We start from the raw sequence: 21,575 nt of genomic DNA, 5'->3' as shown, positions 1-21,575 counted from the left end.
TTACTGAGGATGCATTCAATCCCCTCATCCAGGTCATCAAGGAAGATACCAAACAGGACAGGCCCCAGTACCAATCCCTGGGGAGCACCACTCATGACTGGTTGCCAGCTGGATTTAATTCTGTTCACCACCACTCTGTGGGCCCAGCCCTCCAGACAGTTCTTTACTCAGCCAAGAGTGTACCTTTCCAACCCACAGGCTTGCAGATTCTCTAGGAGAATACTGTGAAGGTGGTGTGAAAGGCTTTGCTGAAGTCTAGGTAGCCTACATTGACAACTTTTCCATCATCCACCAGATGCATCGCTCAATCATAGGAGATCAGGTTGGTCATCCAGGACCTGCCTGTTGTAAACCTAAGCTGGCTAGGCCTGATCCTCTGGTTGTCCTGCACGTTCTGTGTGATATCCCTCAAGATGATCTGTTCCATGACCTTACTTGGCACTGAGGTCAGGCTGACAGGCCTGCAGATCCCCAATCTTCCTTACAACCCTTTTTGATGAAGATGAGATGAGATTTACCTACATAAAATTTAAAGTGGAGAAAGTAAGCTATTCATAGGTTACACTTCAAAGTCTCTCTGCTACCTTGAATTCTGCAGTGGAGCAAGGACTGAGGTGTGACAGCATCTATAACTCAAATATGAATTGAGGATGTGGTGTGAACACATGCCATGGATAGATTATGATTCTCAACTGCCTGCGAACATGTGCAACTACAATATAAATATGTAAGTGAATGACACTTCTAAGAATGTAAGTCACTGCTGAAGGAAAGGGATTTTGAAAAAAAAATTACTGAATGTATTCATGAAAACCCTCCAAACTGGTGCAATGTAGCTCTGAAATTTAATCAACTCAGATGATTTAGAATTACTCGAAGCTGAGAACACTGATACAAAAGCATCATCAGAGTGCTTTGTAAGATTTTCTGTTTAATGTTCTCTGGAAAACAAAAAAAAAATCAACGAAAGAACCCCCCCGCCCCCCCCCAAAAAAAGTACATATACATATATACACATATATATAAAAAATCAAGGTAATTTGACTCCATATAAATGCTTGGGTTGTTACAGGACAATGCCAGAAGATTACCTTTGAATATTTTTATTTTCTCTCCAATTGTCTTGTAGAGTTAAATATACAGGGGAATGTTTCAATCCTAAGAAATTAGTATTTACCAACAGAAAATTACTCAAGCGCCCTTGTGTTTCTTTCAGTGGTTGTTTCAAGTCAGTATGGCCTGACTACTTCATGCTGAAGCTAAGGGTCTGTTCAGAACGGCTTATAAACCATGATGAGGGTGGGTTTTTTTGTTTTTTGGGGTTTTTTTTGGAGAAAGAGGGAGAGCTATAGCATGGAATATAGCTATTAGAAGACAGAAAGGACTGCTTAAACCCTGCATTTAAGGGAAAAAGGAGGGCCTGGGAAACACCGGTCATTTGATCAGCTTTTTACTTTGATATCTGCAAGATACTCATCGAGCTTATTTTATGCATCAGGTGTTTTTAAACAACACGGAGTTTTCAGGGACAGCCCTTATCAAATTGCTTTAGTTTTGTCCTTAGGTGGGGTTGCTGCTCTGCAGAAGGCAGATGGTAGTGGTATGTTTGACTTCAGTGAAACCTTATTAAACCTTAAGCACGTCATGCGATGAAGTGAAAGCCATCTTACTTGAAAAAGTGGATTTTGAGTGATTACATAATGTCACAGTAGGGCCACATGGGGTCTGTTTGGTCCATTTTTATTCTGTATTTTTATTAGCAGCATTATTGGTGAGTTTTCTAAGTTTACTCTTGTCTGAACCTGCCTTACTCTGCAGGACAGAACGGATACAGAACATTGTAAATTAATATGATAGCACTCAGAAAAGGCAAGTATGAAGTACTACAGTTACCAAGTGAAATCAAATGCATGACTTTAAAATGCAGTATACCCCACTGAAATACTGCAGAAAACAATAGTTTTAGTGTGGTCAGCAAACCAATACTAAATCAACAACGTAAGTGATACTGTTGAAGGTAGAGGGAAGAAAAAGAAATCTCTGAGGGGTGTATTAATGCAGGAGGGGAGAGGTACACCCTGCTGAAGGTGTACTGTGTCCAGACCTGAGCACCTTTAACAAGCAAACTGGAGGAGAATGGGAAGGAAAAAAAAATAAAAGATGGACCTACAAATTATATGATAATGAAAAGTTTTGATTTGTTGAGTTTAAAAGGAGAGAGGCTGAGTGGACATTATTTGTAATTATGTAAGATCTCAATAGAGGAGGATTATAAGAAGCTCTGTTGGTGGAGCATGAAATAATCAACTTCTTAGTTGTCATGAGGAAAAAAAAAATTGAAACAAAAAGCATTCTAATAATTAAAGTAGTGTCAAGGTTATCTAGGGAAATGGTGGAATTTCATTTCCTGGGAGTAATATAAATAACCAGTAAGAATCATAAGATGACCTCTGGTCTTTCTGGCCTCCACTTGCTTTTACATACTGGTATGAGCAGAAGTTTGATTACATCAGTGGCTGTCACTGCGTTTAGCTCTTATGAGACTCCCAGAGGAAAAACCAGTGCATGCCGAACCATTTTTCTGTCCTAGAAAATTCACTGGTCGAATAGGCCTGAGTGTAAACACCTGTGAAGTAGCAAGGGCTGCAGAACTTCCCTTCAGAGGAGTAGGAATATAAGTTCAAACACAAAATGTCACAGCTGAAATCTGTGTTACACTCTACCAAGTGCCTGAGGACACATGCCTTATTGGAGGTGGTAGCAAGAAGTGAAGTTCCAGACCTTTCCAGTCATCAAATGGTCCATTATGATGGTAATTAGCAGCACAAATACAAAGCAGCAGTATGTTTTCCTTGTCAGACTGATAACTTTTTGTCCATGATCTTATTGGCAGTGCTTCCAGTCACAAGTGTGATTCTGGTACTTTGCTCGCAGAGCCAGCATTGTCATGTTTTGCTGTCATGTTTTGCTGTTACTGGCATCCATAATTAAATGTGTGCATCATCTCGGAAGCATCCAAGTAAAATGATTTGCTGTTTGCTTTTCAACTTCTTGAAAAGGTTAAAAATGAGGACTTTCTCAGTGCTACATCTGTTCGTTCAGGCTCTGGTTTTATTTCTGTTTTCATTATGCTGCTTAATTCTTCAAATTTAAATTTCAATCATCTTTGTACGGTCACAAGAAGATAGAAAGATCAGAGAATGTATATCTGAAATGCTGGTTTAAGCAAAATACAGTCTCCGAAAGATCTCACTTCATCTACATTTGGGCTCAAAGAAACAGCTTTTCTGTTACTCAGGGGTGGGAGTGTGCCCAGGTTTTTGCTTTCTTCCCAGCTATGTTTTATTGATCAACGTAAGCAAAGTGAGAGCCGGAATTAACAAGCTAATGGCCACTCTTTGGCCTATGTAATGGAATTTCTCTTATCACTACCGATAATCTCTCTTGAAAAGAAAACATGATATTGAAAAACCAGGAGGACATCTGGGCCACGTAACTCCAGAGTCATGACTGGCAATTGTTTGTGTGTGGCAGGTACAATTGCACAGGATAAATGGCCAGTTTCAATGCCCAAGAATGCTGCTACCTCTGTTCCGTTTAGTGTTACAAAATCAGACCAGTATTCGACCACTTCAGACGTGCTGCTTCATGAGAATTCCTGAGAGAGAGAGCTCAGCTGCCTGTTTTTACGCATGCACTGAAACATGAAGGTCTGAGACGTCTCACAGGGTCACACACAAAGTCTTGGGAAATTGGGAATAAAAGCTGTTTCTTGAAGCTCTTGGTTTAAAGTCTGAACCACAAGATCATTATTTTCCCCCACATCACTGAAGTCTTGTTTCATCACTTCCAGCAGCTGATAAATTACTTGCTTGAGCTGCTTCAGCATCAGAACTTTGAAGCCAAAGGCAAGAAGCATGTGTAGAAGCCATCAATTCATCAAGATACTTTAAGATGCATTTCATGAATAGTTCAGACTAAAAGATACTTAGCTAGGGGTTTGTTTGTTTACTTAAAATTGATTTCATTCTCTAAAGAGTTAGTTTCCCCTTCAGGAAGCTGAGAGCTGCTGATGAATGTCTGCTGGGTGAAATACTCAGTTCCTTAAGAGGCTTTGTCTGATGGTCTCTTTGCAGTGATCATTCTCTGTTACGCCTTATGTCAGATTGCCCCATAGTTACCTTATAATCACTGTATGCGCCCACATTTTGGTGTTAGATTGTCCTGAAGACAGGGATCTCTTGGAAAGAGTCCAGCGGAGGGCCACAAAGATGGTGAAGGGCCTGGAGCATCTCCCCTGTGAAGAAAGGCTGAGTGAACTGGGTCTGTTCAGCCTTGAGAAAAGAAGACTGAGAGGGGACCTGATCCAGGTCTACAGATATCTAAGGTGTGGGGGGCAGAATGGCGAGGCCAGACTGTTTTCAGTGGTGAGTGGAGACAGGACAAGGGGAAACAGCTGGAAACTGCAGCATAGGAAGTTCCGCACAAACATGCGCAAGAACTTCTTTACAGTGAGGTGACGGAGCACTGGAACAGGCTGCCCAGGGAGGTGGTGGAGTCTCCTTCTCTGGAGATGTTCAAGACCTGCTTGGATGCCTACCTGTGCGACCTGGTGTAGGGAACCTGCTTTGGCAGGGGGGTTGGACTCGATGATCCCTGGAGGTCCCTTCCAACCCCTACAATTCTGTGACAAGGACAATTACATAGTAATTGTAAAATAGTAGATGTAAGTTTTCTTTCACTGAAACCCTGCAGAGCTTGCTTGTGGGTATGTCTGCATTGTGACCTGGTGGTGTTATGGCAGCTCACGCAGATGGGCAGTAAGGTTTAGGTATCATACAGATGTGCATTGTTCATGGCTGTCTCTCGTGTTAAGTTTGGACAATGATCCATGCTGTCAGCAGCCAGCCTGGCAGGATGAAGGCCAGCCTGGGCTCATCTCCACCTTATGGACTTTGTTAAAACTTTCCTGAGACCGGAGGACATTTCTATCCAGTCCTTTGTGGGACAGTTAAATTTCCTGTGCTTTTTGTTCCCTCATTTTGTTCTTGTAGAATTGACTGCACTCACTGTATACGCTGCAAAAGTATTTTCTTTTGTCTCTTTTACCTGGGCGGTTTCTTTATGTCTTGCTCATTATATTTTCCGTGTTTTTCATTACATACAATTGGTCCCATTTCTTCTCTTCTCCTGGCAGAGCCATGCTGATTTCCCTGTAATATCACTTACTGTTTGTCCCATTTGTCCGGCTTGTCTTGTTCTTCCGCTTCTACGCAGTGCCCATTCTTTTGCAGCAGGTCATTGCCACTGCACATTTTCCAGTGGCAGTCAGACAACACTTGAAATATTTTGTTCATTTTCTCTCTTTGATGCATGGCTTGAGTTTGTTTCTCCATTTGAAAAATTCCAGTTATTTTTTTGGTTAGTAAGTCACAAATCTGCTTTCCTCTAGGTCTGGTATAGTCCAGATATGTATTTCTTTCTACCTCTGCTTGGGCATCTGTTCATAAGTGCTTCCTCCCTCCAGCAATTGGTGTTTATTCACCTTACTTTTATCTATCAGACAATATTGATGACCTAAGATAGGAATAAAAGAAGCAGTAGTAAATACTCAGAGCTGCCAAAATAAATAAAATAAAACATACCATTCCATATCTGTGACAGTCTGTTTCAGATTTTCAGATTATGAGAATTTACTTCATACTTCATCAAAGTATGTTGCATGTAGAATGTGGTGTGTATTTAATGTACGCAGCTTTTACGTAGGTATCGATTGCAAGGAGCTAAACTTCCTAACAGTTAACCTTTGTTTCATAGAATCATAGAATGGGTTGGGTTGGAAGGGACCTCAAGGATCATCAAGATCCAACCTCCCTGCTGCATGCAGGGCCACCAAACTCCATATCTAATTTGGCTTTTTTTCCAAATTAGACTGGTGGGATGGAAAGATCCTTAGATAAGTATATAAAGAAACATGTGCTGAATCAAATGAATTTAATCAAATGTTCTGTCTCAGAGGAACTCAAAGACTTTTGAATGACTTTTAAAGAAGAGATTTACAGTGGAATTTAGGAATTCAGAGTTACAGTTGCTGTGGAGTTTTAATGCTTCTGTAATGGATGAGGTCCAACCAGGATTTCCAGATTTTTGTAAGAGTTACGGGGGTAATGATGGGGTGATCTGAGCATAGTTGAGAATCAGTGATAAACATTTTGTGTCCACATGGATGGCACCTTGCTTCGTACATATTGGGTGGAAATGTTTATGTGCAGTAAAACAGCTATTTTACAAGAACCAGACTGAGTTTAGGGATGCGGCATGTTATTCACTCTGATTTCTCACTGTTACAAGTTTTAACTTGTGTTTTATGCATTTTTTTTTAATTAAAAAAGCACTGTCACAGCACTAATGCAGGTGGGTTATTTTCCCATGTATTTACAAGCAGAAATACAAAAGCACGAATGAGATGCTGCTTGGAAAGGTTGTGAAACCTTATCCTGTTTTTGTGAGGGGAAAAACAAAAACAAAAAACTTATACCTGTGTATTAATCCCTGTTGAAACTTAATCTGAACTTATATAACTATATATTTATCCTCCTGGTCTTTCTGTGTGTGTGTGTGTGTGTGTGTGTATCTCAGGGTATGATTTAGCAGTGGGTTGTTAAGGTAACATGGTTAGGTTGCAGTTGCACTTGATGATCTTGAAAGTCTTTTCCAACCTTAGCTATTCTATGATTTTATACATATATTTATATATTCTTGCTCTGGGATCGTGTAGATAGATATTTTCTATAATTTTTCACATCTCTCATAATTAGCATTCTGCATAATGATGTCCATGCATTATGTTTTCTCCCATTTGCAATGAATTGGTCTGAAGGTGGCAGAAGTCAGCACCAAAGCTTCCCATCTTCCTTCTGTTTTGGTTTCTTGTAGGTTGCTGAGTTGGACAAATTCCTTCTCTTTGAGTACTGCAGGGGCCTGCTGCTGAATCTCCAAACCATCACATGGAGCTCGTCAGCGAGCACAAGGTTTACAGAAGATATGTCTGAAGGACACTCCCAAAGGTTGTGTTTCCCTGGGATGCTGAGATTTTCAAGTTCTGAATACACACACATGAAATACCTGGAAGGCTGCTCTTAGAGACATGAGATGCTGTGGGTACATGGAGGAAAGTTCACTCACTGTACTCTTCTGCCCTTCCCTGTGCTCTGGGTGTTGTCGGGAGAACTGCACTGGTGGATGGCAGTGCCCTGGGCCTGGCAGAGTGCATTACAGTAGGTAGAAAATAATTAGCTCTTCTTCAAATGAAAGAAAAATGTTGTGGGCTTACAGTGCTGCTGTGTTTAAAAAAAAAAAAAAAGTTTTGTTTGTGGACTTTAAAAGTTTGGCCATCAACTGTAAAACTTAGGTTTAGACTCAAGCTCTTTGTTTTAAGCAGGCATGTCCAGCCCATGGCCCACAGGTTGCATGCTGCTTGCACAGCTTGTGCTGAGGACTCAGCACCCTGTGCCATCGTGGCAGCATTCACTGACATTTATGAACATTTATGGAGACCAAGCAGTGGGTGTGAGCACAGCGAGGCGCTGGGTGGTGCATTTCAGCAGTGGTGACTGTGACAGAGGGTCACCTCCACTGGTGCATGTTGTTACACGTGCGCAAGCTCTTGCTCATTGCTGCTGAGAACGCAGAGCTAATGGTGGTGACCAAGATGAAAAAGAGTGTTTTGTAGACTCTGTGATGTTACCGTGCCCTTTTATTGGTCGTTGTTTCCATGGAAATAAATAGAAGGCATTACTTTCGGAGCAGTCTCCATAGATGTGGCCCTTGGCAATTCCACTCTGCTCCCTGTGGCCCAGGCAACCCAAAAGGTCGGATGCCTGTAGTTTTTTGGGCTGCTCCGAAAGTAACGCCTCCTGTTTCATGGCGTTGACCCACAGCACCAGAGGCGGATGTTGGCGGTAGGGCGGTAAGGAGCGAACCTTCCCCCACCATCCCGCTACCTTCTGTTGTTGCACTTTGTTGCCGCGTGGCAGGTGGCAGCCGAGGGGCAGTCTGACGGAATGGCCAACGCGGCGCTTTCTGTACCGCTCCTTTCTCACAGCGTGCTTCTATTCACACTCTTCCTTCGCTTGTTTTGAGTGTTTTTTCAAGGCCGGCAGCAGGCTGAGGTGTGAGTCCTTCCCAGCCGATTGATTCTGAGGGCACGTGTATTGGCTTCCTCTTTTGTTTCCTCCTCGGATTTGCTTTAGCACGGGGCTTACACCAACACGGACCACTGCTGTGCAATATAAGCTTTGCTTCCTGAACTACTGTTTTGCACTGGGTACATTTTACAGTTACAACTTCAGCGGCTCTTCTAGAGGGAAGGATGTCAGTGCGGATAAATCGGGTATCAATCTTCTACCGCGACCCGAGGGCCGCTTTCCCCGCGGCAGCACGGCGGGGCGCCTCCCGTCCCAGCGCAGCGCCTCGTGTGCCGATCGCTGCGTCCAGCCCGCCGCTGCGGATCGGGCGTTCCCGCGGAGCGCCGCGCGCGTTGGCCGGATGGCGGCAGTGCCCCTCCACGCACGGCCCGGGGCCGCCGCTCGGCGCCGCGTTCCGGGGATTTCTGTCGAGGCGTCGGCTCAGGGGCTGGAAGGGAGCTCGGAAGCAACAGCCCAACCCCCTGCCAGAGCAGCTCACTGCAGAAGTCGTACAGGAACGTGCCCAGGTGGGTTTTGAATATCTATCTCCAGAGAAGGCAACTCCACCACCTCTCTGGGCAGCCTGTCGCAGGGCTCTGACAACTCACAGTGAAGTTCTTCTTCATGTTCATATGGAACTTCCTTTCACGTTCATATGGAGTTCCGCTTTGGCCCCATTGCCCCTTGTTCTGTCATGGGGCACCACTGAAAAGAGCCCGGCCTCATGCACTTGCCTCCCTTTAGATATTTACACAGGCACTGATGAGATCCACAGAATGGCCAGGGTTGGAAGGGACCTCAAGAATCATGAATCTCCAACCCCCCTGCCACAGGCAGGGCCACCAACCTCCCCATTTAATACCAGACCAGGGCGCCCAGGGCCCCATCCAACCTGGCCTTGAACACCTCCAGGGATGGGGCATCCACAGCCTCTCTGGGCTCACCACTCTCAAAGTGAAGAATTTCCTCCTGACATCCAACATAAATCTCCCCTCCCTCAACTTAAAACTATTTCCCCTTGTCCTGCTGTTATCTACCCCCTCAGCCTTCTCTTCCCCAGGTTGCACAACCCCAGGTCCCTCAGCCTTTCCTCATCCAGGAGATGCTCCAGGCCCCCACCATTTTTGTGCCCCTTCACTGGGCTCTCTCCAGCAGTTCGTGTTTACTGAACCGAGGAGCCCAGAACTGGACACAGTGTTTCTTTCCAAATGGGGACTTTACATTTATGCCTTTAGATGTGTTCGCAACTTTCACGCCAGGTATATGCAAGAAAATGGGCAGTGTGTAAACGAGATGGCTGTGGGCAGCTCTCGCAAGTGTGTGGGTCTGTCCCTCACAGGGCTTTGCATGGCTGGGGGAAGCAGTGACAGTCTTACAGAGCTTTCTGCTCTCAGCTAGAGCTCAGTGGCAGTGCTGGAGGACGGAGAGCCCAAATCTGCTCGGAAACATCAGTGTCTCAGTGTTAATTCTCACGCTTTGGCTTTGCTGTTCCTCTTTGAAAGCCAAAATTTTAAGAACAAAACCAAAGAGAACTCCATACGTAGAGCAGCTGCTGGCAGCCCCTTGATCTGCTCCAAGGGATGCAGCAGAGGTGATGAATTCGTTAACTGCGAGAGGAGATTTCATTTCGTACTTCACTTTTACAAAAAAACATTTTTGGTTTTTGTTCTTTTCACCGTGACTCATCAATGGTGGCTGCATGATGGCTGTGCAGGGTGGTTGGTTTTGGTGTACAGGTGTGTGAATTGTCCTGCAGCTTTGAAGCGCAGAGGCACACACAGCTCAGTTCCCTGAGGTTGATGTGAGTGGCGCAGCTCTGTAAATTCATATATCACATTGTGCATTAAAAGTGATGCTGAAAGGCTCACCCCGCTACCAACAGTTGGGTGGCTTTGGGAGAGAAATGGGGTGGTGAGTGTTGGACTGTTAGTGGCAGGTGAGGGCTGAGCTCGCAATACCGAGTAAAACCCCCGATCAGCTCGTGCCAATTAGACGAAGCGTACACCGAAAGGGCAATTTTGGGGAGCGAGCCGCGAGGAGCGGTAGCGAGAAGCGTTTCCCCGCTGGGTCGGGGTCAGGCGCTCCCGGCGCGGCGCCGGCAGGCTCAGCCCGCAGCGCAGCAATAGCGCTGCTCGGCCGCAGGGGGCACCGCGCTGCCCCGGCCCCGCAGCCTGCGGGCACAGCCCCGGCCCCAGGGCCCAGCAAGCCGGGCCCTTCTCGCCTCCTGCTCGCGCTGACCCCGAGCTCCCGCATTAAGAGATCAGCGCTGGCTCCCGCCCGGCTTCCGCGAACGGATTTGGTGTCAAGGGCAAGGAAAAGCGGCTGCCGCCCGCAGCGCCGCCGGCCCCGGGCTGCCGGGGAGGGCCCAGGTGAGGTTACCGCAGCACGGCCGCCCCGCGCCGCTCCCCCGGCTCCAGCGGAGGGCTGCCCGCGTAGCCGAGGCTCCCCTCGTTCCTAGAGCGAGGGAATCTCCGTAATCCGTGCGCAGGACTCACGGCTTCCTTCCCGTTTCAGGGGGGTTTGTAACAGCTCGAATTAACGCGTCACCTGGGAAGGCACAGTTCCCACATCTACCGTCTTATGACAGCTCGGTAGAGCCGATGAGCAGCGCTCGTGGCAGGGGATTCACGGGGTGGGTACAGTAAGTGGCCCTGGGTAGCAGGGCACACTGAACACAAGTGTCAGAAGGCAGGAGAGAAAGAGACACTCACTGGCTTCCAAGAATGTCGACTCCTATTTCAAACTTAATTTAATTCTTATGGAGAAAAGAGTTCCTTCAGGAGCAGCCAAAGTTTAATCAGTAACACAACAGTGATTTAAGCCCAATTCTCAGTATCTTAGTCATACAGCGCTGCTGCTGCAACTGATTAGAAGCCCCATTTCATTGAAATATTGCATGGAAGCGTGCAAATTCCAGTGTGGAAAGGCAACAGTCACTTCATCATTTTAGATCCCGTGTTAACGCATCACCAGCTCGCACATTCAAAGCCTTCAGAGAGAAATTTAACGGTTGCAGGAATAATAACCACCCACAACCCCTAATTCGGAGCCACTATTCTGAAGGCAAATCAACAGATCTGGGACATCAGAATCAGCCATGGGGTGGGAGGGAAGTCACACTCCATGGGCACGGCTCAGGGTTAACTGCTTTTGTGTACATTCCCCAGCACTTGGGCAGTAGCATCCCCTCGGCCATCCATTACTTCTCGGGTTCCTTCCACACTGGTTACAGGCATAAATTTGGAATATACACTCAAATAACACTTTCCAAGTTACAAGAATTATTATTCACTTCAGGTCATTTTATTCTTTATATTCTCTACACATTTGAACTTGCTCAGTAAATTGTAACAGAATGCTTAAGTATTTAAAAGAGGAAAAAAAAACAAAAGCCACAAACAGCACAAATCAGAGCCAGCAAACAGTTGGTCCCCAAAGAAGAAAGCCAGCAATCAGTTCAATAAACACACTTGATTTATTTTGTATAAAAAGGGGTTAAGTTTACAACTAAACTTTTATAAAAAGTTTAGCATGATTAAGTACATCATTACACTTTTTGCAGAAACATCAGTTTCTGCCACTATACAAGAAAACTCTAATTAAAGAGTTCACAAGGGTTCACTCATATATATATATTTATATATAAATATATACACAGCATTCAGTCCTAGGTTTGGGTCAGAAAGGCAATTTCTGACCCCAGACTCTCCTAAAAAACTGAACACCGGATCCTTCTGGTACTCACGCTCCACCTTTGGAAAAAAAGGCAAAGTCTGCTTTAAAATGGGCATCTCCGCGCGTGATTTTGTTTCGCTCCCCATGTTGGGAATAGTATATAAAGGAAGCCTTCCAACTAGGGAAAGGGTATTTAAGAGTCTCTTCATAAATAACTAGGTTCAGTCCAACTTGAAGAATGGGATGGGGGATAAAGATCGATCTTGATTTGTTTTCTTCTTTATTCATTTTTAAAGGTCCTTTTAGTTTAGTTAGCGTGGATTTCTCCCCTCCAGATGCAGCTGAAAAATTCAGCACCTCAAGAAGAAGAAAAAAAGAAGATCCTGTAGACGTATTCTTGTGCAAAAAAAAAAAAAAAAAAAAAAAAAAAAAAGAAAAAGAAAAAAAGAAAAAAAAAAAAAAAGAAAAGAAAAAGAAAAACCTCCTCAGTGGAACACCTGCAAGAGATTGAAAAGAGGCGTATTTAGGAGCACGCTAACAGGGCAGAGATCCGGACAGACTGGCGCCAGGGAGGAAGCCGCAGTTTGAACATTTAACCAAACACTCAGAGATTGGGCAAACCCTGGCGTCCAGATGCAACACATACATGCTCACACACTCGCTCTCGAGAGCGCAGATCGAACATTAAAATAACACACACTCCAGGGAAAGGACAGGAGGAGGATTCTCAGCCCAATCTCTGGCCGGATCTCTGCAACGCAACGCTCAGAGGCGCCAGTCTGCCTCTTGGAGCAATTACTTGATTAAAAGCAGTCTCTTATTGAACCGATAGCGCAGACAATCCCACATCACAGGAGGGAAGGAACGCTGCCAGGATTCCCCGCTTGGCAGCCGGGGGGCCGGGCAGCGCCAGGGGCGCACCGTGCTGGAACCGCTCGCGGGTTGCCTCGCTTGTTTTACTATTGACAAAGCATCTCCGCACCAACTTTTAGGACTGCTTTCTGCGAGCGGCAATCAACTTCAAATACGGCTTCTCCCCCCCCCCCTCTCTTTAAGTGGAAGCGCTCTCGAGTTTACAAGGCAAACGAGACAGGCTGTACTCACCGTGCGATTCAGCCACAGAGCGCTTTGCTGTCACTTGCCATTAGTTCTGAGGGAAACTCGGCTGCCTGCAGGGAGAGAGCGGACAGAGCGGGCGGCGTGAGGGCGGCCAAAGGAGGGCAGGGCAGGGCAGGGCTGGGGCCGCGACCCGGAGCGGTGCCTACCTGTAAGGAGAGGATGCTGATGTCTGTGTTGAGCGTGGTCAGCGGGGTCCGGGAGGCGGCGTTCTGCCCCGGCCGCTGGTGGTGGAGGCTGACGATGGACGGGTGCGAGTCCAACGCGATCTGCAGGTCCAGGATGTAGTCGATGACGTGCTGCAGGATTTCCATCTTGCTGACCTTCTTGTTCTGCGGGATGCTGGGCACCAGCTCCTTCAGCTTGGAGTAGCAGTCGTTCATGTTGTACAGCAGGCTCATGGGGTCGTCCACCGGGGTCTTGCTGCGGGAGATGCCCAGGTTGTGTTCCGAAAGACCGTTCTTCCGCACGGACCTCACAGGGCTGAAAGCTTTCATGCTGAAAGGCGGGCGCGGGGAGAGCGCACGGAGCCTACGGAGCGCGCTGCCTGCCGTTCCACTCTCGGCGCCGCCGGAGCTCGCACTGAGGTGCGGGGCCGCGCGGCCCCTTTATAACCGCCGCCGCCGCGCCCGGCCCGTGCGCGCCGCCATTGGCCGCCGCCCGCCCGTCCGTCAGCCGCGGGCCGCGCTCACTGGCGCGGAGGGGGCGCGCGGGCTTCCGCGTGCCGGGCCAATGGCGGCGGGGGGCGGGGCGGCTCCGCTCAGCTGAGGGAGTAAATAGTGCGCGGCGGGGAACGGCGCGAGAGCGGCGCGGGGCCCGGCGGCGGCGGCGCTGCGAAGAAAGACAGAGCCGCGCGCGCGCGCGGCTGCCGTCGGCGAGGCGTTCGGCTTTAGGTCCGCTGACGGCGTTCCGCGCTTATCCCGTCCCCCGTTAGGCGGTGCCGCGGGGAGGCTCGGCTTAGCGGAGCGCCCGCGCGCAGGTGTAGCACGGAGAGTCCGCGCACCACACGTGGGAACGGTTCCGCGGTGCGCCGCGGTGCCGGGCTGGGGGTCGGGGAAAAGGCGGCCGGGTGCCGTCGGAGAGCGTTCACGAGGCAAGTAACGGCTAAGCCCCGGCGGCCGCTGCCGCCCCGTGACGCCGCGCACCGGAGGGACGCTGCGTGCCGGGCCGCGGCCGGGCGACAGAGCTGCCGGCAGCAGCGCGCGCTCCGTCCGCTGCTTGTCTCTCGGCCGCGGCTCCCCGGGGGCGGCGGCTCCGGGCGGCTCCGAGCCGCGGCTCCCGGCCGCGTCCGCGCGCGCGCGTCTGGTGGCGAACTTCGCCTCCCGCCGCTCGCCGGGACTCCTTGCCGGAGGTGCCGCTCGGCCGTCCGGCCGCGGGGGGTCCCGGCGCCGGCGCGGGGGTGCTCGGCCGGCCCCCGGGGCTCCCCCTTCCCGCCCCGGGCGCCGCGCCCTGCCCCGCCCCACCGCCCCGCGCCCGGGGCCGGCCCGGACTGCGCGGCGCCAGCCCCGTGACATCAGCCCCTCGCCGCCGCCCCCCCCCGCCCGCGCCGCCCGGGCCCGGCGGCGCCGCTCAGGCGGCTGCCATGGCGACCGGGGCTGCGCCCGCGGCGGCGGCAGGCGGCGGCCCGGCCCCGCTTCCCCCTCCCGGGCGCACCTGCAGCGGGGGCCGCCGGACGCCCCGCCATGCCGGGAGGGGGCTGAGGAGGAGGGGGTGGGGGGTCCCGAGGAAAAAAAAAAAAAAGATTAAAACGTGGAGAAGCGCTCACGAACCGCCTGACGGCCAAGGGGAGAAACGGGCTCTGCCATCACCCCCTGCTGCCGGCTCCCGCGCGCCGTGCCCGCAGCGCAGCGCACGTCTCTAAAGCCTCAAGTCAGAATGTCAGTGGTGTAACTGCCTCGTGTGTGAGCCATCAAACTTGACTTCAAAAAAAAAAGAAAAACCAATCTGTGATAATTGGCCCGTTCCCAGCGCGGTGTGTCCGTGCATCGCGTCCCACATTCAGCCCGGGGACGGAGTTTGAGGAGTTCTGTGGGCTTTTATTTTATGTTGCTTTTTTTTTTTTTTTTTTCCCTTCGGAGCGGGAAAAAAATATTTAGTTACAACTTCTGCGAAACGCACCGGTCTGTAACAGAGTTTTCTACTTTCACAAAGGATTTTCCTGTTACTTTTGTTCCGGTCACAAATTTAAAGACAAAAAAAAAAAAAAAAAAAAAAAAAAAAGGCGAAAGAGAACAAAAAAAAAAAAAAAAAGAAAGAAAAAAAACTTGGGGGAGAGATAAGGTCTGGAAAACAATCTGGAATTGCCAGGCTGTTGGTGGGAGCTCTGCGGGGCTGGCGTCAGGAAGTCTGCGCCGCCTCTCTGACTGTTGATCCAGCTTTGTGCAGCTGCACTCAGCACAATTAGCTTGTAGAAACAATCCTGCTGTAGGCAGCCTCTTCCCTTCAAAGTGCTTTTCTATACTGATCCCCTCACATCACGACGCTGGAAATCAAGTCACAAGCCGACCACTGTTTGGCCAACATCATCTGTGGGAATTCATTAACCTCCATCCCAGAGATGCAACAAGAGATTGTTTGTCCAGAACTAAACTTACAGCTTAATATGATGTAGCCCATACAGGAAAAAACCTGTGTCCCCCTTTTTTTTTTTTTTTTTTTTTTTTTTTTTTTTTTTTTTTGTGCATAACAAGAAACACATTGTGCAGCTCTTTTCTCTCTCTCTCTCTCTCTCTTTTTTTTTTTTTTTTCCTTCAGGGGGTGGAGAGTGGAGCAGGAACCAGGCGTGAGCCGGCTCCTGCTAAAACTTTGCCATCGCGCTGCTTTTTGGTTCGTCGGGCTGCAGTTTCCATAGAAGCAACTTATCCCCGCGATCATCTTGTTGGGTGCACTTTGCAAGCTCATTTCCCGTCTGAGTTTGCTCCGCTGCTCTCAGATGCTGCAGCTGACACATTTCCTCCCCGTGCACTTTGCACCCACCTCATCCTTGCCCAGATGCTCGGGGCTGATTGTGCCTAAAAGGGGGTTTCATTGCGCTCTGCAGCTGCCTCGGGGGAAGGGAGTATTATTTTTTTGAATTCTGCTTTTCCCCTTCTCCAGCACCACGCAGGCAGCAGGCCTTCCTCGCTGCCCTGTCCCAGCCTTGGCGCAAGGAAGCAGCCCCTGCCACGTGCCCATCTTGCGTGAGTGCTGCCAGTGACTGTGGGGCCCTGTCCGTGTGGCAGCCCTGGGGAGCAGCAGTGGAGACCTCTCCTTGCTCCCGACGTTACTCCTGGATGCTCTGCCGGAGTGCAGAGCCCCTGGGATCTCGTTGGCAGCATCCTGCTCCCCATCACCACTGCCTGGAACCTCAGTTGGCCAGATGGTGCTCATTGCTTCCATTCTGAACTTCCTGCCGTGTCCCAAGGATGGCTGTCCCTTTCATCCTTGCTTCTGAAATGCTCCTTCGTCCATGGGTGTGTTCCCCTGCCCCCCGAGCCTCCTCTTGTAGATCCTGCATCCCTAACTCTCACTAGTACAACTGCTTCCCCAAATCCTGCTTTGCTACAGCAGGGCTGGGCAACCCCCAGAACACGGTCACACCTTTGCTGGGTCCCTTTTCCAAACTCCATTCTCTTCTGTGCCTTCTTTGCAGATGCCATGGATCTGCTCCATCAAGACCTCTTTTCCCTCCCCCCACTATACTTTTGGATAACATTGCTTTTGTATGGCAATGTTTGCCTTCATCCGCACTTCTGCACATTCCTCATCTGTTGCTGTTGTATTCCCAAGCTTGGAGGCTTGCAAGGTATTGTTCTGAAACATGCGTGTTTGGCCATTTCTTCCTTGACATCTGTATTTTGGGCCACCAACACTGGGCTATAGGATGGATGGGTCTCTGTTCTGACTGAGCTTTGACATGCTTATTGCTTTATGGTCACACTCCCAGCTCTGCAGGAATGCCTTTTTACTCAAACCGTATTTTCTAGCACCACCCTGTGAAAAGGAACAGTGTTGTTTTGCAGTCATGAAGTCCAAGTTCAGACACTTCAGTTCTGATGTTTCTTCTGTCATGTAGGGTTTCTCATCTCTGTAGCAGGACCAGTGCCCCCGAGGCATTTCTGTGTAAATTCCACCTGCAAAGGGCTATTGCTGAGCTGATGCTACTGGAAGAGTGTTGCCATGAAATCCATTTGAAAGCAACAGCTCTCTGGCACAGTAAGTGTTACTGGTGGAAGGTGTGTTAAATCTGACTATTAACTCTTGCCTATTTACCCCAAAGCAACTTTTTTTTTTTTTTTTTTTTTTAATCTCTAACTACGGGATAATCCCCACTAACTTCATGTCTGTGTTTTAGTAAAGTGTCTCTAGGAATGCTTGTAGCAAACCAGTTGGGTTGCTCTGTAAGTTCTGTGATTGTGCTAAAAGTGAGGATCAAACAATTCCCTTCTTATGTAGGAGATGGTCTTCACCTACCCTGGCATGCCTAATGATACTTTTAAATTAATATTTAAATTAGTACATGTTGCAAATTTTACACCCCTCCACAATTCTCTGCAAGATCCTTTTGGGATGGAAAGGAGAGGGTCCTGAGGTTACTGACAGCACCTCACTTGCACTGAGGAACAAACGAAGCTTTAAAGATGGCCTTGTGCTTTTGTTAGTTACCTGCCTGGCTGCTCCAGCTCCCTCAGCCTCTCGGTTTGGCCTGACTTTGGTTTTCAGGTACAGACCTGTGTGAATAAGGTCACAAAATGCTTGGCTCCGTTTCACTGGATAAAGGAAGGATTGGAAACTGCGTTGGTCAGTGAAGACTTTAATACCTGTTCCAGGTCGGGTACCCACCCCCACTGCCTTACAACTTAAATCTTAGGATAATTATGAGGATAGATGCTTCTGTATAGAACACTCTGTGCATTTGTTGTTACTCAGTAGTAATAATGTTTCATGAACATAGGCGAGGAAGGAAGGCTGCACTGCAACTGTTGGTGAATCTATTATCCTGCTTTCCTTTACAGCACTGCACCTACAGGATGAAAAGCTCTGTAATATGGAGTAAGCAGTACTGATTCAGTGGTTTACTGAAGCTACTGTTGTTGGTTCTGTTAGGACAAGATCCACAGTGCTTTTTAGCTAATGCATACAGCGAAATATTTTACAGTCTGGGAAGGCTCATTCCGCTCAGGTTTGGATACTGGAAATGCAACTCAACCAAATGTGTACAGCGAGTCCCAAATGCACCCTCTGAAGTCCCACTGAACCACGTGAGTTCTGAAGTTTCTTAGGCTGTAAAAACTCTGCTTCTCTGTGGACCCAGAATCAGTGTTATCTAGGTTAAGCTGACTTTCTTAGCCACTGTCTGCTGCATTAACCCATCTGGGAATCACAAAATAGGTACGTGTCTAAGTCTCTTGAGAATCCTGGTCCAGGAGGTGTGCTCAGATCATGCTTAAATGCACATTGACAGCGTGGAGCTTAGCACAAAGCACAGCAGCTGTAGCTGCTGGAAAGTTTAAGGGGGAGAGAAGGAAAAGAACTGCTTCGCTTTTATAAATTGTTTTTCTCGTGAGAGCACTTGCCCTGGAAGTGAGAGAGTGAATACTCTCCTCATTAGAGAGGTGTTACTAACTCCCTCCCGCTTGCAAAGCACCCCCAACGACCGAAGATAAGGCTGAGGTGGAGGATACCCACCCATCCTGTTGAAGCTTGCTGCTGTAAAGAAAAGGATGCAAATTTCAAAGGGCCAGAGGGATTACAAACAAGAGGGAGCCTGTCACTGTAGCTCTGGGGCAAAGGCATCTCCTGGATGGCAAGAAGCTTGAATGCCAGGCCTGGCCTGGCAGACTCACCCGTTCTTGAGGGTGAGGTTCATCTCACCTTATCTTATTTACTTAGAAGTTTGCTGTTCTTGTCTCTCCTCAGTCAGTGAGAAGAGAGAACAAGAGACACCTGCACAGAATGATTCATTCTGTGCCTGTTCAACACTGCTCTGGATGGAACAAATCTCCTTGCTGGGTGTTGTCTCTCTCCATCAATTCTCAACAGAAGTTAGACAACCAGTTCTGAGCAGAAGCCCAATTTACGGGTGCCACGTGAGATGAATTCTACCGTAGATGACTGATTTTTCTCATTCATCATACCTGCTTTTGGCCTGTAGAAGTTGGGCTTGTAACAAAGTTAGTCATTTTAGTTCTGTCTTTGTACAATGGCGATTCCCTCCCCTCGCAATCTGGAGACTGATAGCTGAGGTGAATTGACCTTGGATGATGTTTATCTTTGTCTGAGCCCTGTAAACTCCTCATGAGCACGTGTGCTCCTCCTTTGCACTTGCTGGGCTGTCTGAAATTGGAATGTGGAACTATTAAATGACATTGTGCAAACTTATTTTGTGGATGGTCTGAGTGGCTGGAGAGACTGTACCATTTTAATTTGAGAGCTGCCAGTTTCATAAAAATATGCATTAAAATATAGGAAGATAGAGTCTTCAACTAGGACTTTCAAAAAAATGAAAGGCTGCTTATTTAAATCAATGGAGATTGGGTACTCTGGAAAGTACCACTAAGCTTATGTTGCATTTTAGGCACTTTCATCCAGAAAAATCTGTCTCTGACTTCTAAAACTGAAGATTGGGTGCCCTTAAAAATGCTACCTTTAATCCTATCCCTGAAGAGGCAAGTATGTAATTTTCAGTTTCAAAAAACTACAGTTTTTCATTTTTCATGATGTGGATTGGTGCTGAGGTGTGTAACAGGATAACTCCCCAGTATGTACCTCATTGTTTCATCAGAGATCAGCAAAAGGTCACCCAACTTTTTTATCAGATTTCAATTGCGTGCTTTTTTGTGCTGCTCTTCAGTTTGGTGCACGTACAGCCTGTGCAAAAGGATGAATGCAGAAAAAGGCAAGCTGTGTGTTTTTATGATTTAATATTTGTCAGAGGCCATCTAAAGGTTATGTCCAGCCATTTTCAAAGTTTAGATTGCAGAGGCAATAGTGTCCAGCTTGGCAAAATGAAAGTCGTATGTTCTGATGGGTGTTTAGCTGCAAACATAGCTGGAGACGATTCCACCACATTGTTCATGTCAGTCACTGTGTATTCCTGAGTGCCTTCAAGTACTGCGAGACACAAGCTTGAGCAACTTTTTTCTTTTCTTATCAAAATACTGAAATTATGTGTGTATGCAAGATGTTTAAATTTGGCAACAGAAAAATAATTGGGAATCGGCTCAAAATTAAATTACTTAAGGCCCCAAGCTATTGTTTCTAGCAGAGACAAGAGGTCTGACAACATTAGAAGGATATGCAAACTTTTGAGAGTATTTTGGGCCAGAACAGAACAGCTGATTTATGCCTTGCTGAGGATCTCAGTTATTCTTGTTTGGATCTGGATCAGAATTTGGATTTTTTTTTTAAATTTCTTAATTTCCTGCTGTATCTCTGTGCTTTCTTTTCAGCCCAGTAGCATAACTTCTGAGCTTTTGTGCTCTTTGTTCTCTTTCACAGCCCTACAGGTCTATTGATTCTGGAGGTGAGATTGATCTCACTTGATGTAAAGCATACATCTGGTAGATACCTATAACTAATCCTTTCTCTCAAGACTCTGTTTACTGACCACCGATAAAATCATTGCTTTTGCAGTGACTTTCACTCTAATCACAGAATCATAGAATCACAGAATCACTGCCGTTGAAAAAGACCTCCAAGATCATCCAGTCCCACCATCCACCTACCACTAATATTTCCCACTAAACCACGTTCCCCAGCACATCTAAACGTTTCTTGAACACCTCCAGGGATGGTGACTCAACCACCTCCCTGGCAGCCCGATCCAGTGCCTGACCAATCCTTTGGAGAAGAAATTTTTCCTAATGTCCAACCTGAATCTCCCAACTTGAGGCCGTCCCCTCTCATCCTACTGCTAGTTGTGCAGGAGTAGAGGCCAACCCTCACGTTGCCACAGCCTCCTTTCAGACAGTTGTAGAGCGCTGTAAGGTCTCCCCCGAATCTCCTCTCCTCCAGACTACACAATCCCAGTCCCCTTACCCACTCCTCATTAGCCTCTCCAGACCCCTCACAGTTCTGTTGCCCTTCTTTGGACACGCTCCAGGGCTTTGATGTCTTTGTTGCAGCGAGGGACCCAAAACTGTACACAGTACTTGAGGTGTGGCCTCAGCAGAGCTGAGTATGGGAAGACAATGACTTCCCTGCTCCTGCTGGCAGCACTGTTTCTTATACAGGCCAGGATGGCATTGGCTGCCTGGGCACACTGCTGGCTCATGATCAGCTGAGTGTCGACATCACTCCCAGGTCCGTTTCTTCTGCTCAGTCTTGTAGTACCTTTGTCCCAAGCCTGCAGCGCTACCTGGGGTTGTTGCGACCAAAGCGCAGGACCCGGCACTTGATCTTGTTGAACTTCATCCCACTGACCTCAGCCCAGTGGTCCAGGAGCCTGGGCTGGATCCCTCTGTAGGGCCTCCCTCCCCTCGGGCAGATCAACACTTCCTCCCAGCTTGGTGTCACCTGCAGACTTACTGAGGGTGCACTCAATCCACTCATCCAAGACATCAAGGAAGATACCAAACAGGACAGGCCCCAGCACCGACCCCTGGGGAGCACTACTCA

The 21,575-nt window shown here is 48.0% G+C and overlaps 1 protein-coding gene across 1 annotated transcript; it reads right to left on the bottom strand.

The window, feature by feature from the left end:
• Positions 1-12,973: 12,973 nt before the first annotated feature.
• On the bottom strand, positions 12,974-13,474 carry ID2 (inhibitor of DNA binding 2; the record flags this gene model as incomplete). The annotated part of the gene is made up of 2 exons (XM_079549916.1): positions 12,974-13,030; positions 13,127-13,474. 2 exons carry the CDS (start codon positions 13,472-13,474, stop codon positions 12,974-12,976), a joined length of 405 nt encoding a protein of 134 aa, XP_079406042.1.
• Positions 13,475-21,575: the final 8,101 nt, after the last annotated feature.

The sequence above is a fragment of the Tetrao urogallus genome, assembly GCF_951394365.1.
Source record: "Tetrao urogallus genome assembly, chromosome: 2".
NCBI lineage: Eukaryota > Metazoa > Chordata > Aves > Galliformes > Phasianidae > Tetrao > Tetrao urogallus.
Note: the sequence above shows the minus strand (reverse complement) of the source record. Positions and strands in the feature narration are given on the sequence as shown.